This window comes from Ochotona princeps, chromosome 3 (assembly GCF_030435755.1).
Source record: "Ochotona princeps isolate mOchPri1 chromosome 3, mOchPri1.hap1, whole genome shotgun sequence".
Classification (NCBI taxonomy): domain Eukaryota; kingdom Metazoa; phylum Chordata; class Mammalia; order Lagomorpha; family Ochotonidae; genus Ochotona; species Ochotona princeps.
In genome coordinates, this window is record NC_080834.1 from 66,060,953 (window position 1) to 66,077,045 (window position 16,093).

Genomic DNA, 16,093 nt, shown 5'->3' on the forward strand with positions numbered 1-16,093 from the left:
TCTTACGAATAAAGCTGTGAATATCTCATTTGAAAAGGACGATGATCTTAATTAGTTGTACAAAGAAATATTTGTATAAAATGCCTATGTGTTTCTCATATTAGTTATATCTGCTTTAATTACAGAAAGAAAATATTACCCATTTCACTTTCCAAATGTGAAACATTGCATACATCCATTACAGTCTAGGACTGTTGTTAGTCTAAACTTTCACGTGGAAATATCTGGAATAGCATGTCTAAGTATGAGGATCCAGGGATATAAGCTTTTATATTTGAAAGAGCAGAGATCCAAACATCAATACATTATGGTTCCATAAAAATCAAAATTACAACTCAGACATCCCTTGTTTAAAGAATATTAATGTCACTTTACAGTTAAAACTATAGGTCACTCAAGTGTGACATAGGCAGAGATTAACAAAATTTCAAGTATACTAAATATCTATCATTATGAAAATGAATATTTATTTTTCTACAGACTCTGGAGAAAAATACATAAATATTATATCAAAGAGACTTCTGTCATGACCAAGTAAAACTTTTGCCTTCAACTTCTGTTCCTAAAATTACTTAAAAGGCTCAACTTCACAAAATTAATGAAAATAAGATGCATCCAACATCAGTGACTTTTGTGGCAGAAAACTGAAATTTTAAAAAATATATAAAAGAAAAACCAGAGAAGCAGCTTCCTGGCAATATATAATATTGATGTTCCTCTCACTTGACTCTGGAAACTCCATGTCAAATTCTGTAAAGCAGTCATATAAAATGATTCTAAAATCACAATGAGTTTTTAAGTCATCACCCAGTCTGACAAGCTGCCACCCAGCCACCCGTCACTGACAGTACGCAGCACATTCTAGCACCTTCCAAGTGCCACACGGTGGCAGCAGCGCAGGCCAGAGCAGCACAGGGATGCGCAGCCGTGTTCCGGGCCTGTCCACCGCGCTGCCCGCATCAGTGCACCCAGTCCCTCGGATGGCGCAGTACTTCCAGGATTTCCGCTTCTTTGGAATTCTCAGAGGGTGAATGCATGTACTCCCATCTGTGCATGTCCAAAACAGAAGCAAAATAATAATATGTAATTCTTAAAATAAGTAAAATAGATAAATAACATCCTAAGTTAAAAAAAGTCTTACATCTCTTTGTCTTGACTGTACCTAATATGCCTAACATGAGTTAGACTTTGTAAAAAGTATTTACTGCTTAGTAAATAAAGTCATTTAACAATCCTGGCACATATTTTGGCTGATATTGACATCCTAGAGTCAAAATACACTTGCACCATCAATCAGGATCCCCTGAGGTATAGGATTCAGGTGACGCACAGGTGGACTTGGGTAGCTTTAATGCTTATGCCACACTGGCCCAAGCAGAACATCACGTAGGAGGTGTGTCTCCAGGACGCAGCCTCCATTGCGGTCCCTCTTCAATCCCTGTTCTCACAGTTATGGCCTACACCAGCCTAGCACCCTTTGACAACTCCAATCTGTGTGGCTGTAAGTACCTAACTGATTTTCTTATAAAATCAGCAAAGTTGCAACCAACTAAGCATCCTCCTTGGGAGCTGAGGGATTGGGATGGGCTCTCCCGGATGAGCCACGTCCTTACCGGGCAGTGAGAGGTAGCGACATCAAGATGCTTTCAATCCTGGAGCCTGGAGTGAATAGGCCAAACTTTGTGCCCCGATCATACAGCAGGTTAAACTCGACATACCTGACATAAACACAGCAACGACATTAAGCGCCACCACAGTAAAATGTGTGAGATGAACCCATGAATATTCAACAGGGGCCTTCTGCCATTCCCCACTCCCCAGTTGGAACTGGCACAGAAAACGCCAGCTCACAGCCCACTGAGCTGTCTCCATTTAGAAAGACACAAATAAAAGGTTATTCTACTCACTAAACAATGGGAGACAGAAGTCCTCTGTGTTGGGACAGACTCTAAAACGACAAGGTTATGTCTTCCCGCAAATAAGCCAAAAGGTCACAAAGCTGAGGAGCTGAAGGCTCAGCAACAACGAAGGAGAGCGCCCCCTTCTCAGGCGCTCCCCCATTTGTGATGGTCCAGAGTGGAATTCATGCGCTGTCGGTGGCTCACAGCTAACATGGTATAACACTTCTCTAACTCCAGAGTCAAACAGAGCTAACAGTGATCTGTTACCCAAGGACTGACATCCCCAGCTGCCAAAGTCAGATGCGGATCCCATCCAGCAGAAAAATTTGTGCCTTTTTCTTTTTTAAGATTTACTTATTTTTATTGGAAAGTCAGAAATACAGAGAAGAGGAGAGACAGAGAGGAAGATCTTCTGTCCAGTGGTTCACTCTCCAAGTGGCTGCAACGGCAAGAACTGTGCCGATCCAAAGCCAGGAGCCCTAGTCTCTTCCGGGTCTCCCATGCGGGTACAGGGACCCAAGGCTTTGGGCCATCCTCGACTGCTTTCCCAGGCCACAGGCAGGCAGCTGGATGGGAAGCAGGGCTGCTGGGATTAGAACCGGCAATCATATGGGATCTTAGTGAGTTCAAAGTGAGGACTTTAGCCACTAGGCTATCCTCCCGGACCCCTGGGCCTGTCTTTAACATGCTGGGATAGAAAAGGATCTCTTCTCCTCAAGTAAAAACGAGAATTTATGCTACACAAAAGAAGTCAGACTCAAAAATCTGAAAATACTAATAAAATCACTCTACTATTTATAAGTACTTTTTAAATCTCAAATATCATCATTCTACCGACACTGTCTTAAAGCCCAACTATGGCAAAATATCCTGGAATCTTATATTTCCTTAATACTTAAAGCACTGAACGAGTATGAAAACTTGTCTATTAAAAAAAAAAAAAAGCCTGCTGAAATTTAAATAGGAACCACAGATTCCTGAAGTTAGTGTTAATTGTCCTGAATTGTCATGCCGGACAATCAACATAAATGAGAGAAAATCCATTTTATAACCATGAGCCTGTAGTGCACATGGAACTAAGTGACAATGAGAGACTGACATTGGCTGGCGGGATGGACATTTTGCGGTGATGCACACGTATACGGCGGCTGAAGGCGACTTCAGGCAGGCCACCCAACTGAGTTAGTAAGTCCAGCGCACAGAGTGGCTGAAGTGAGGAGCCTAGGAAGACACACGAACCTGCTTTAACTGCTCCACTTCCTTTCCATGTTGGAAACTTTGCAAGTTTTAAAGTCAGGAAGCCTGCTTCCAACCTAGGACTAGCTGTCTCGTCTTACACAAGGGACTCACCTTTCTGAGAATACGTTGTTGCATCTGTGAAATAATGATTATACCTATCTCACAGTTTTGTTGGGAAAATCAGATGTGAAATGCCTACCTCAACGGTTACATAAAGAGCTTCACAATTCGTAAGATTCTCCATTAAATGTGAATAATTTCTGAAACTGCCACTTCCACTACAGTAACTTGCGTGATTCTTTAAGATGAGTAGGAAAACGGGTAAGACTCGAAATGTATAAAAGAGCACAACCCCTAGCTGATGCCGCTACTTTGGTATGAAGCTAGCAAGTACTAGGGAAGCCTACAAGAAATCGGGTCAACTAAATGTGGCAAGGATTTCCCACCTACCTACTGTGAGACCCTAACATTGTGACACGGAGCTCGCTATTTTTTGAATGCTATTTTAAACAATGCTTTCCATTCATTACGTTTTAGTTAGTGCTGAAAAGAAATCGATGTGATAATAACACAACACAACTACAGACAACACAACACGGGTCACCTTGGTAGCTGCTCCCCTTTCTCCAGCTGCGTCACGGGGCGGCCGGCTGCGGTCACTCACCGTCCTCTCCTGAGCTGCTGCCACAGCTTCTCCTGGGCTGTGAATGACTCATCACAGTGCTTCTTCACCAGCGGAATGTAGGAGGGCACGACCGCCTGGGCACAGCTCTGCACAAAGCGAAACACCTCCTCCTTGGACGGAGAGTCCAGGTCATCAAAAAAGATGCCGCCGATGCCCCTCCGCTCTCCACGATGGACTATGAAGAAGTAATCATCACACCTGGCAAACGGGTCCAGCGGGAACCAGAGGGCAGAACATGAGAATCGGGGAGTCTTTCAGTCCATAGCGCTGTTCGTCACTAATAATTCGGAGGTCTTTGTGACTAGCTGTGAAGGTGAAACCGGGACCTCCAACAGATGTTTTGCAGTTACATTCACTGAAGAAAACACTTAGGCTTTTATCTGACGAGCAACCGGGTCACTTACCACAAGTCTACCACAGGATATAGAATCCTGAGAAGTTTCATGTAAAAGGAAATAGTCCAGGATTAAAGGCTTATTTTTATTTGTAAGAGCTACAGAGAGAAACACAAAGGTGGTAGGCTGTTGTAAGCCAGGAGCCAGGAGCTTCTGCCATGGCTCTCACGTGGGTGCAGAGGCTCAAGGACTCGAGACAACTTTCACTGATTTTCCAGGCCATAGGCAAGGAGCTGGATTGGAAGTGGAACAGTGGGGACCTGAACTTGTGCTCATACAGGATGCTGGTGCTACAGGCAGAAGCTTAATCCACTATACCACAGCATGAGTCCACATATTGCTTTCTTAAAGCAAGTGATGCTGCCACCCTAAGGAGCACAGCTGCTTTTACAGGAGGACAGGAACCTTTTGTTAAAACACTGTCTCTCCAGTGAGCTCTGTATTTGCCACAGAAGGGAACTATTAACAATGTCTAAGGTTCTGTTCAGCAATAAAACCTGCTGGGTCTACGGCACACTGACTGCGGAAAGGGATGTGGAAGAAAATGCTCCTGACCTAAGAAGCCGTTGAACTTGACTGGACAATAAGATGCTGGATTCTATGTTTGGTATATGCTTGCAATGAGGGAATCTCAACTGAACTTGAACTGTGGTTATGCAACAAGGTGGAGGAATCCACCATGGTGGGAGGGTTTGGGGAGGGGTTGGGAGAATCCCAGTACCTATGAAACTGTGTCACATAATGCAATGTAATTAATGAATAAATTAATTTAAAAAAAAAGAAAATGCTCCTGAGTCGTTCCATTCTCTCCTGACCCAGGATCAGCTCAGCTCTGGCCGCTGTGGCCATCTGGGCAGTGCTTCAAAGAATGGAAGAGCTCTCTCCTTCCTCTCAAATAAAACTTTTTTAAAAAACTTGGGAGAATATTCCAATGTTTTATCTATCCTGGAAAATGTTTTAACCATTTGTTTCATTTTTATTTGTCTGAAAAACTTGCAGAGAGATCTTCCATACGCTGGTTCACTCTCCAAATGGCCACAACAACCAGAGCTGGGCCAAGGCAAAGCTGTGGGGCCTGGAATTCCATCAAGGCCTCATGGACAGGTGGCAGAGACCCAAGGACTTCAGCCATCTTCCACTGTTTTTTCCAGGCACATTAGAAGGAAGTTAGACCAGAACTGGACATGAACTGGAGCTCATACAGGATGCTGACGCTGCAGGCAGCAGCTTAAGTTGCTGTGCCATAACATGAGTTCAGGATTTTAAGTGAATAAATCTTGGAGGAAAAAAAAAAAGACATTTTTCTTTAAGCACAATTGAAGTTTTTCCTCCTATTCTAAACAATTTATGCTGACTCCACTTGCCATCTTGCTGTATGTGCTTGCGGGCACGAACAGAATCTTGAATTGCACTCCCGTCCAGAGCCACGCCGCCCTAATCAGTCCCCAGCCCTCCGATGCCCTCACACGTTCCCAAGCCAATGTCAGCATAAGATGCCCGTGGGGGTGAGACTTCAACTGCCTGCTCTGGGATGAAAGTGCTTCTGATTTTCAGGCCTGGATCCCTTTATGGTTTATGCTCTACATTAGCTGGTATCAGAAAAACATGCTGCCACGCAACATGTCATAGATGCCTGAACATTCCTGGGTTTAAAAAAAAAACCTACTAAAATCACCTAACATTCTATTTCTTCCTGATGAACACAGTCACAGTCCCATGTGCATAGGCTGAAGAAGCCGGCTTGGAACTCGCAGAAGGAAATGGAATATACTTTTGAGGTGATGACATGTTCAGCACTCTCACTTACCATTTTTTAAACTTGGGGTAAAGATGTGGGCCATGCTTATCACAGGCCTCCTTTAGAGTTCTGTGAAAATGGACGGCATCCTCTTGGTTCAAGTACGTCGGAGTGAGGTCACATCCACCACCAAACCACCACTGCTTGTTACCTACCAAAGTAAGACACGGGGTTCTGAGGTGGACTCGGAGATCCTGAAGGACCACGGACGATATCAGTTCACTGACTTCACTAGCCTCGCTTTCCAAAGAAAAAACAGTGACACGCAAGAAACCTTTCACTGAACTTCACTCCAGAGTCCAGGAAAGAACAGGTAAAAGTTGCAAAACGGAAGTAGGAAGCTAAAAAGTGAGTAGAACTGGCCTGCAAAGTGACATGCAGAGGAGTGAATGATAAAACACGACAGTGGACCAGGCGGTGGCTCTCAGCTCTGGATGTGTATTAAATCACGTGAGAGACCTAAAACAACTCTGCTAGGTCACAACCAAACAACAACAAACAACAAATCCAAGTGTGTTAGTGCCCAGGCTTCCATACTTTACTAAACTGTGGTTCTGATGAGACCCAGGCTGGAACTCAGGCCCATGAGGCTTTCAAGGTCAGCTGCACTTTGTTTTGACCCCTGTGCAACAATGGCTCGATCCTTAAAACAAAACGGAGCCCTGTTTTATACTCACTGCTTAGGTACTGGGAACTAGCAGAGCAAGGCATATGGAAAATATTTTCTCAAAGCCAAGCTTTCAATGTCAGGTTTCCATCCATGTGCAATGAATTTGTCAAGAATGCTGCGTGTACTTAAAAGTTACAGCTTGCTACACTGGCCACTGTGTGGACAGAAACATACAGAAGTCAGAACTAGTCAACATCGCTCTCGCTTTCCATGTCCAGTGCATGATCCATCGCACCTGCCAAGGAATAAGCCCTCCTCTGCCTCCTGATAGGCCAAGACAGAATTGCATCTGTCCTTTCCCACTTTCAAATATGATATCGCTTTATATTTTTACAAAAACAAAAAAAATACACATTTTGCATAGTACTGTTATCCAGAGAATACTTACCATCAGCTTCTTCTATCTCAAAATATCTGTAATTGAAATGGATAGTGGGAGCATGAGGATTCTTCGGGTGGATAACAGAGCTCACACCCATAGCACAAAATGGCAATTTACCTGAAAAATAAAATAAGTGATGGGTTACAGCCAATCACCTGCCTGGCTACAAATGAACTCTTGTGAATTGTTCTAAGTTCAAAAGTTGCTTTTTAACTTGTGTCTGCAAGATTTTGCACAATATGAACATCATTATTTGGCATAAGCATTCAAATGGCTTTTTTCCAGAAGCAATGTGTTTATTTTATAACTGAGCCTTGCGCTTAAAAAGTTGGCAAGGACTCCTCAGGGCGGTGGGGGTGACCTCATTTACCATCTTTAGTCTTCAGAGTTTTTCCTCTGCTCCTCATTTGTTTTGCTGCTTCCTCAGAAAGATTTCCATGCACGACAGAAATGCTCACCCCAGCTTTTTCAAAAACACGCCCATCTTGAAGCACACAGCTGATGCCACCACCTCCTGACAATAAAGAACAAATGAAGGGGAATGTAGAAGTGGACCAAGCCTGCGAACAATCCCTGCAGGCAAGTGGGCCCATCAGGAGTGCTGCTCCTCCTGTTTCCTAAATCTCTTATATTATCAATACATTCATAATCCTTGAGTACCATACTGCTCCTCACAAGGCCAGTTTCATGGTAACAATAAAATGAGCAAATACTGGCTGGGCCTCCTCACATCACTGAGTTAAATAAAGCCATCATGCAAACATAAATCATTGAGGGATTTTCCCTTCCAGTATAACTGCTGAGGATGACATCCTCTGGTTATGATCCATGGGAAAGCTAATGTTACAATACAGGAATGGTGCATATTAGAAGTTCTGTAACTACTGACTTTAAGAGCTCCATTGTTTCAATGATGCTTTTATTTATGTTGTTTGGCCTTTTCTTAGGCCATTAAAATCCCTAATGCACTCAAACTTGCCACTTTTGAATAAGTGAAACATTATTTGGGAGATGATTAGCTTCTGCTAGCGTTAGAAAGGGTTCATTGTAAAGGTGACTGTACTCTCCAAAGAGACACCTGCATCCTGTTAGGAGCAAAGCTCCTGGTTCCTGAAAGACCAGGAGGCGGGCAGGAGATAGGGATAACCTTGAAGTTTTTGGATTTGCGGGAAAACAGCTACCTTCGAGGCATGTTGTTTTATTACTGTCTGCGTTGAAGTGATATAATCAGGACCCCCAAGCCTAGATGTTGTAAATTCCTGTCGCATGCTTTCTGTTTGTGTCACTGCTAGCCCCTAACCATGTACCTGCTCATTGTCATGTAGCGTTTGATTATCTTACTATAAAAACCCCACAATTATTTCATTCAGGGTGCTTCTTGCTTATGGCAAGAGGTTGCCCCTTGGACTAGCCATTAAAATCATCTCATTCGCCTTGGAGTCTCGCTCGGATTTACTGAATCCCAACAGCGCTGTTTCACGAAGCTCCATTATTCGGGTTCTTTTACTTAGAACTTTTGAAGGCTTAATTTACTTGAAAAGCAGAGCACCAGAGAGGGAGAGAGGTGGCGAGACAGGCAGAGGGAGAAAGGGAGGGAGAGAGACCTCCTATCTTCTGCTTTGCTCCCCAAATGGTCCAGAACCGGGCCAGGCTGAAGCCAGACACTCCAGCCAGCTGTCCTACATCGGTGGCCTGCACCCAAAGCCCACTGCCTTCCTACCTGCACGGGAAGCAGAGCAGCTAGGACTCCAACTGGCACTGGGCTGCAAGTGATGACCTAGCCTGCTGCCACCCCACACCAGCCCCTCCACAAACGTTAGAGGATCTAGTACAACCCTTTCCTGTTCCAAAAGAGAAAACCAAGGTCAGGAGGCAAAACGCCTCATCAGAATCACACAGCTAGCAAGTGACTGATGATCTATCCGAGCGCTACTTATGTTTATTTATGCTAGTTATCCAAGTGCTTCGGATCATTTTCTAAGCCCTTTCACGTATATTTATTTCACTTAATCCTCATACTACCCTTAACTGTAGTGTTTTCAGCTCATTTCACTAATGGGGAGACAGGCACAAAATGAGGAACCCGCACAAATCAGACAGCTCAGTCCAGCACTTGAGATTGTGTTCTGGTTCGGCTGTGTTCCCTTGAAAAAATTATAACAATGGTAAACACTGAGATAACCAAATTCAGCTTCACTTGGTATCGGTATAAAGCACCACGGCTCAAAACACGCAGGTGAGAAGCTGGCGTTGTAGGAAAAGTTGGGAATCCTCCAAGTTTATGATCAAGACATCATACAGGCAACAACATGGTCGTACATCTAAGAGCTGAGCTTCCATATTCAAACTTGGCACTGGGTCCACACCTGAATGCATGCAGAAGGCTGATGATCCTCTGAGGGTCTGTCCTTTCCCATGGCATTCCATACCACCAAGGGGCCCTCCAACCCCCACCCCATATTCTTAAGATTGAAGGGAGTCCCACTCCTTTCCCCCTAATTCCTCCTCCGCTAGCGGCCGACCTCCTCACCTTCCTTCCTCTCCCAGCGGTCCACAGAGAAGTTGGCAACTCCGTCTACCTGTGCCAGCGCCTGGCACACCTGAGCTTGGGTCTCCAGGATTAGCAACTCCATCTTGGTCTTCATATCGTTCGGTCTCCGCCGCAGCTCCTGCAGGTCGGTCACAGGCATGGCCATGAAGCAACTGCAGCGACGGGCCAGGTCGTCTTCCTCTTCGGGTTTCTCGGGAGGCAGGCTCCGCGACCCGGAGCTCTTGGGAACCATCTCGGCCCGCTGCACGTGCCCAAAGACAGCAGCCGCCATCCCTGCCAAACCTGCAAGAGCCGTGGCCAGTCCGGTTCCCAGCCAAGAGCTGCCCCGCGCGGTGGGGCCGTGCCCCATCCCCCGGCTCTGTTCTGTGCCAGCCGTGCCAGGGTACCGGCCGATGGGTCGGGCCGCGCAGCGACGTGACCAGGCGCGCAGCTCCCCGCGGCCGCCGCATGCCGTGCGCCAGCAGGGGCCAGCGCTCAGCCGACCCAGGTGCAAGGACATGTCGCCCCAGCTCTGCTCACGCCGCACTGTCGGGTCCTGGAGCTCGCTAGCCGGGAGAAGGAACCTTCCAATTAGAAAAGCGACAGTCGAGACGGGCGGCGCGCGACCAGAGGAGCATGCTGGGAGCTGTAGTCCGGCTGCTATCGCTGCCAGCAGCGGCCGAGCGCTGCGCCCAACAGATAAGGTTCCCTGGTGCTCATCAGAGCAAGGCCTGCGGCCAGGAGTTGGGGGCCCAGGAACTGAGTGGGCTGTGGCAGCCCAGAGAGCGATAAGAGCGGCTTTCTAGTCACGTAAAACCTCGTATTCTGCTCAGCCCACGGGAGAAGACCAAGCAGGGCTGGAGAATGCATGGCATAGCCCTCGGTTCCACTCCTCACCCTGTGCTAGTCCTCCAGAGCTTCCAGAAATTGTAGGAGCCATGGATTTGAGCCGGAGAAACTCCTTAACTAAGGGCCACTTTCTCAAGGGAATCGGGCTCCTAAGAAACTGTCAGGAAAAGACAGAGTTCAAGTCCACATCACAGTTTTCTCTTTGTTTCTGTGGCAACCACTTGAGCATTTTAGAAACAGGGAAGCAAAGGGCGCTTTGTTTAACCAGTATGAAACTCCTGTGTTTGAGTGATTGGGAAATAAGAAAATTTTGTAACAATTTATTTTATTCTTATTCGAAGGGCAGAGTTACAGAGAGGAGAGTCAGAAAGAGGAGATCTTGTTGTTGGTTTCCTCCTCAGATGGCCACAAAGTCCGGAGCTGAGTGGATCCCGAGCCAGGAGTTGCTTTTTGTTTTGTTTTGTTTTGCTTTTCAGGTTCCCCACTTGGATGCTGGGGCCTATACACTTGAGCCATCCTCTACTACTTTCCTGGGCCATAAGCAGGAAAGTCAAGTGGAGCAGCCAGATGCAAACCGGCCTCCATGTGGGATGCCAAGACCAAAGGCACTGGATTGGTGCTGCCAATACCACCACCCCATCCCTGAGAAATGAGAAAATTAAAAATACATATCCCAAGCCACACTGTGGCATAGTGAGTAAAGCTGCCACCTGCCATGCATGCTGGTCTCCTGTATGAGCACTGGTTGGAGTCCTTGCTCTCCGCTTCTAATGCAGCTCCCCACCAGTGCTCCTTAGAAAGCAGCAGCTGATCACTGCACCTATGTGGGACACCTGTGCCTGCCTGCTGGTTGGGCATCACCTAGCCCTGGCCTTCGCAATGACTTGGAAAATCAATCTTGGGTGGAAGATCTGACTCTATCTCTTGAATTCTCCTTCCGTGACTGCCTTTTAAATAAATACAACTATCTTTGCAAATAAACAAAAAGCTATCCAACTATGGTAGAGGACTGCCAGATCCTTCTCCTGTTTGCCATTTGCAACAACTCCTGTGAACAAGGCCAAACACCCGTACTCCACCCCAGTCACCCTCTGAACCAACAGACTTGCTCCCCAGGGTTTTTGTCCCCACATTATCTCAGCGCTCTGGCGCTTGCACACAAAAGTCTATTAATAATCATCAGGGGTTCATTTTTCCATTCAGCATGCAGGATGGTCTTAAGTTATGGCAACAGATGTTATTTAAACCACTGGTTGTGATTCCCATACTTTTTTCTTAGTGACTCAATGGACTATCAGCGTTGATGAGTCGACCAGTTATTCAAGCAGTGTGGCAGGGAGCTTCAGAAGGCGGTACATGCATAAAGACAGCACCAGGGCAAGTGAGAGCCAGCCAGCCACTGGGCGACTCTGCCTTGCTGAGCAAAAATAACAACCATGGGCAAAGAGAGAAGTGTCATCAAATGCACCTGCAAACTGGCCAGGGGAAGCACACAGATGCTTCTGGTGGCTTCTCAGAGTTCTCTGAGAAGTGCTCAAAGAGGTGGAAGACCATGCCTGCTAAAGAGGAGTTGACATTTGAAAACGTGGCAAGGACAGACAAGGTTCATTATGAAAGAGAAATGAAAACTTAGATTCCTCCTAAAGGGGAGACAAAACAGAAGTTCATGGATCCCAGTGCACCCAAGAGGTCCCGGTCAGCCTTTCCCTTGCTGGAAGCATCACTCCCAAACCAAAGGAGAACATCCCAGCCCACCCATAGGTGGCGCTGCAAAAAAACTGGGAGATGTAACATACACTGCCCTCTGAAAAGAAGGCTGCTAAAACTGAAGGAAAAACACAAAAAGAATATTGCCACACCAAGCTAAAGGAAAACCGAATGCAGCAAAATAGGAAGCTGCCAAGAGAAACAAGAGGAGGAAGAGGAAGATCTAAGTTGAGTCTAGTGCAGGCATGATGGCATGATGGCTAGATTGGCTAATTCTCTGATTGCAAGTGCCAACATCTCAGATGGGTGCTGGGACGCTCCATTTCTGTTCCAGCTCCCTACTTATGGCCCGTTAAAGCAGTGAAATGTGGCCCAGAGCTCTGGAACCCTGCACTTGCCTGGAAGACCTGGGAGAATCTCCTGGCCCCTGGCTTCAGGGCGGCTTATCTTGGTCCATTGTGGCCATTTGGGGAGTGAGTCAGTGAATGAAAGATCTTTTCTGTCTATCCTTCTCTCTGCATATCTGCCTTTCTAATAAAAATAAAATACATACCTATATATACTTGAAAGTATTTAGCCCTATATATAACTGACATATAAAGCAGTTTTTTGGTCTTCAGTTGTCTCTGATGCATCTTATATGAAATCATTTATCTGCTAATATCATTATAATTGCATAAAAAGCTTGCAGCTGTTTTGTTGACATTCTGAATGCTTCTAAGTAAATATAATTTTTAAATTAATATTGCTGTCCTTTTCATATGTCTAAAAATTTTCTTCTTTGGGGAAGCCAGTGTTGGGTTTGCCCATTTTTGGTTCCATGAGTTAGGAAAACAGTGTGTACTCTTTCATGTAGTGAGGAAGCTGATAACAGTGGCCGCATAACCCACTTAGCATTTATAAAGGGAACAGTAACTAATCCACCCACAGTTGTAAGTCTGTTCTCAAAGAAACAATAGAAAGTATGCTCTAATCTTTACGTGAGGATTCTGTAGTTAACATTCAGTACTAGGTAATGAAGTTTATTTTACAGTTCCCACATTACAGAAGATCTGAGCCTATGTAAGATTGCCATAGTGAAATTTTGTCAACCATTAGTTCTTCTTTTAAAGATTTATGTTTTGGGCCCGGCGGCGTGGCCTAGCGGCTAAAGTCCTCACCTTGAATGCCCCGGGATCCCATATGGGTGCCGGTTCTAATCCCGGCAGCTCCACTTCCCATCCAGCTCTCTGCTTGTGGCCTGGGAAAGCAGTGGAGGACGGCCCAAAGCTTTGGGACCCTGCACCCGCGTGGGAGACCCGGAAGAGGTTCCAGGTTCCCGGCTCGGATCAGCACACATCGGCCCGTTGCGGCTCACTTGGGGAGTGAAACATCGGATGGAAGATCTTCCTCTCTGTCTCTCCTCTTCTCTGTATATCTGGCTTTCCAATAATAATAAATCTTTAAAAAAATATAAAGATTTATGTTTCATTTTTATTGGAAAATCATATCTACAGAGAGAAGGAGAGAAAGGATCTTCCATCCACTGATCGACTCCCCAAGTGGCCGCAGCACCATGTCCAGCCCCGTCAGCCGTTAGAGTCAGGAGCGGCTACATAGGTGCAGGATGGCAAGGTCTTTTCCTTTTTGTCTAAATATGGTTTGTTTAGGAAACTTGAGACCCTCCACTAAAAGTCGACTTTCTTCTTTGCTTAATTTTTAAAATATTTACTGAAGTATTTATTCTGACTTGAAACAAATACAAAGAGAGAAAGAAACAATAAAACAGTGAGAAATTGTGTATCCTCAGATTCACTCCCCAAATGGGCACAATGGCCGCAACAGGGACTGGTCTAAACCTGGGAGCCAAGAGCCTCTTCCAGATTTCCCCCACGGGTGCATGGACCCCAGACCTGAGGTAATTTCCCAGGCCATTATCAGAAAGCTGGGCTGGAGGTGAAGCAGCCTAGACTAGAACCAGTAACCATAAGGGAAGCCAGCACTGCAGGCAGAAAATTAGCTTGCTATGCTACCATGCTGGCCCTTAAAAGTAATTTTAATCAACTAGGCCAGCATTAAAATATAAAGCTACAGTTAACATACATTATAGTTTCCTATATTATGATTTACCTCCTTATAAATTAAAAGGGCAAGTCATTTTGAAGAAGACACTTAAATTTTGGCTTCTCGTGGGAATTATCCAATTTACCTGAATTAACGATTTCTTTGCAAATCCTAAACTCATGCATTACAGGCATGTTTATCTACTTAGCAGTTTAGGAAACAATTTGGCAGTTTTGTGGTTTTTGAGAGTGTTGTTCTCTTAGAGGGACCCTTTAAAAATAGCTTCTTATAATTTTACACTCTTTTGTGATGGAGTGCTATTTTGTTATATAATTGTGATATGAATTTTTTTCCATTTTCATTTGTTTATGAAATTTCAAGAGGAATACTGAACATCTGAGTTGTAGATGATACCAATAAGCTGATCGTGGCAGAGGCTTAAAAAACGCTCATGGAAAATGGAATTACAAGGTAAGTTTGCTTGGGTGCAAAATTTGAAATCCCTGTAATTTTTCCTAATACATATTTTTTCATAAACTTTTGAGGAATTCACATATCTCAGCAGTTCCCTACTGCATCTGGTAGCTTTCACGTTGGGTCACAATGTTCACTACATGGGCATGCCTGTAGCTAATGCAGTAAATGGGAGATATGGAACTGAACTGAAAAATAAATAGCCTACTTGTAGAGAGGAAAAGCAATTGGCTTTTGGTTACAGTTTAAGCTAAGGAGGCTGAATTAGAAAAGGAAAGATAAGACATTCTGCTCCAGGAAGGCCTGTTTGCCTCTTCTGGATGCCTGTGATGGGGCTTGACTGGGCCTGGTGATGATAAATGAGCCTCATTAATGAAAAGAAACCTCTCTGGTCTATTTATCTCTCAAAGAAACCCTTTCATTTTTTTTCCCCCTCTGAATCTGAATGCATGTAATGTTGGTAAAAGATAAGCAGAAATTGGCTGTTTTGAATGTGAACTTGCCCTGACAGCTAGTTCCACCCATAGCTGCTCCCTGGAAAGGGTATTCTCTCTGCTCCTCCCAGGCTCCCCAGCATCCGCCCTTAGCCTGTGCTTAGACAGGGCCTCAACAGCCTGGGTAATGTGAGATTAGGTCATCCTCCCGTGGGTTCAAATTGACTCCAACACCTGTGTTAGGTCTTGTCAGCATGGTATAAAAATATCTCCTACCTGGGCAATTTCATGCATCAGAAATCTTGTAAGGACAAATAAAAAGTTTATAAGTTATCAAACACAAAGCATGAAGTAGAGATTCTGATGTATTTGTTAATTCACTCTCTCATACAGTTCTGTAATTCTACTTTCTCCATAGCCCTACGGGACAAAAAGACTCTGACTTACTTGATACAGACTTACTGGGTATATATCGTTTTTCAAGTCACATATACTTTTCAGAATCCTTCATGAATTTTATCCCTCCTCTGATCCCCAATGCCCTGGTGAACATAACCGATTTTCAGCCTGCTGGTATCAGCGTCTGAGGGAGTTCTGACTGTATCCCTCTGGTAGCTATCATTACTGCAGTATATTATTTCCACCAATTCCAAATTTTTGGCAGCTAAATTTAGAAACCCACTACCAAACTGACAGTTCTGTTGCTCTCACATAGCTACAGAAAGTCTGGCTAATCAGTAGCAAAGGATTGCTAACATGTGTTTGCCCTGACATGCTTCTGCCCAGTTTATCAGAAATTCTTGGGGTGTTGGAGGTATGGGAGTGAGATTAGCAAAGAAGTGGAATTTCTGAAATTTCTACTGGATTTTTGTTCTAACATTTTTATATAAAACATTTAGTTATTTAGAGGCAAATTCTTGTATAGATCATTAAAGTAATTGGTTCCAAGTATAGCTAGCTTGATTTTTCATAACAGAAGCAATTTT

At 44.8% G+C, this 16,093-nt stretch overlaps 1 protein-coding gene across 1 annotated transcript; it reads right to left on the reverse strand.

The window, feature by feature from the left end:
- Positions 1-251: 251 nt before the first annotated feature.
- CPOX (coproporphyrinogen oxidase) lies at positions 252-10,481 on the reverse strand. The gene is made up of 7 exons (XM_004593236.2): positions 9,601-10,481; positions 7,441-7,584; positions 7,077-7,187; positions 6,028-6,169; positions 3,805-4,023; positions 1,614-1,718; positions 252-1,047 (listed from the first exon to the last, which is right to left on the reverse strand). Exons 1-7 carry the CDS (start codon positions 10,118-10,120, stop codon positions 960-962), a joined length of 1,329 nt encoding a protein of 442 aa, XP_004593293.2. The 5' UTR covers positions 10,121-10,481; the 3' UTR covers positions 252-959.
- Positions 10,482-16,093: the final 5,612 nt, after the last annotated feature.

Bases quoted from the DNA above. Each gene is read 5' to 3' on its own strand.
- CPOX (XM_004593236.2), bottom strand. From the start codon at position 10,120: ATGTCCTTGCACCTGGGTCGGCTGAGCGCTGGCCCCTGCTGGCGCACG. The intron at 7,188-7,440 runs GTAAATGAGGTC...TTTATTTTTCAG, and splicing joins AACTCTGAAGACTAAAGATG to GTAAATTGCCATTTTGTGCT. The intron at 6,170-7,076 runs GTAAGTATTCTC...TTACTTTGGTAG, and splicing joins TGAGATAGAAGAAGCTGATG to GTAACAAGCAGTGGTGGTTT.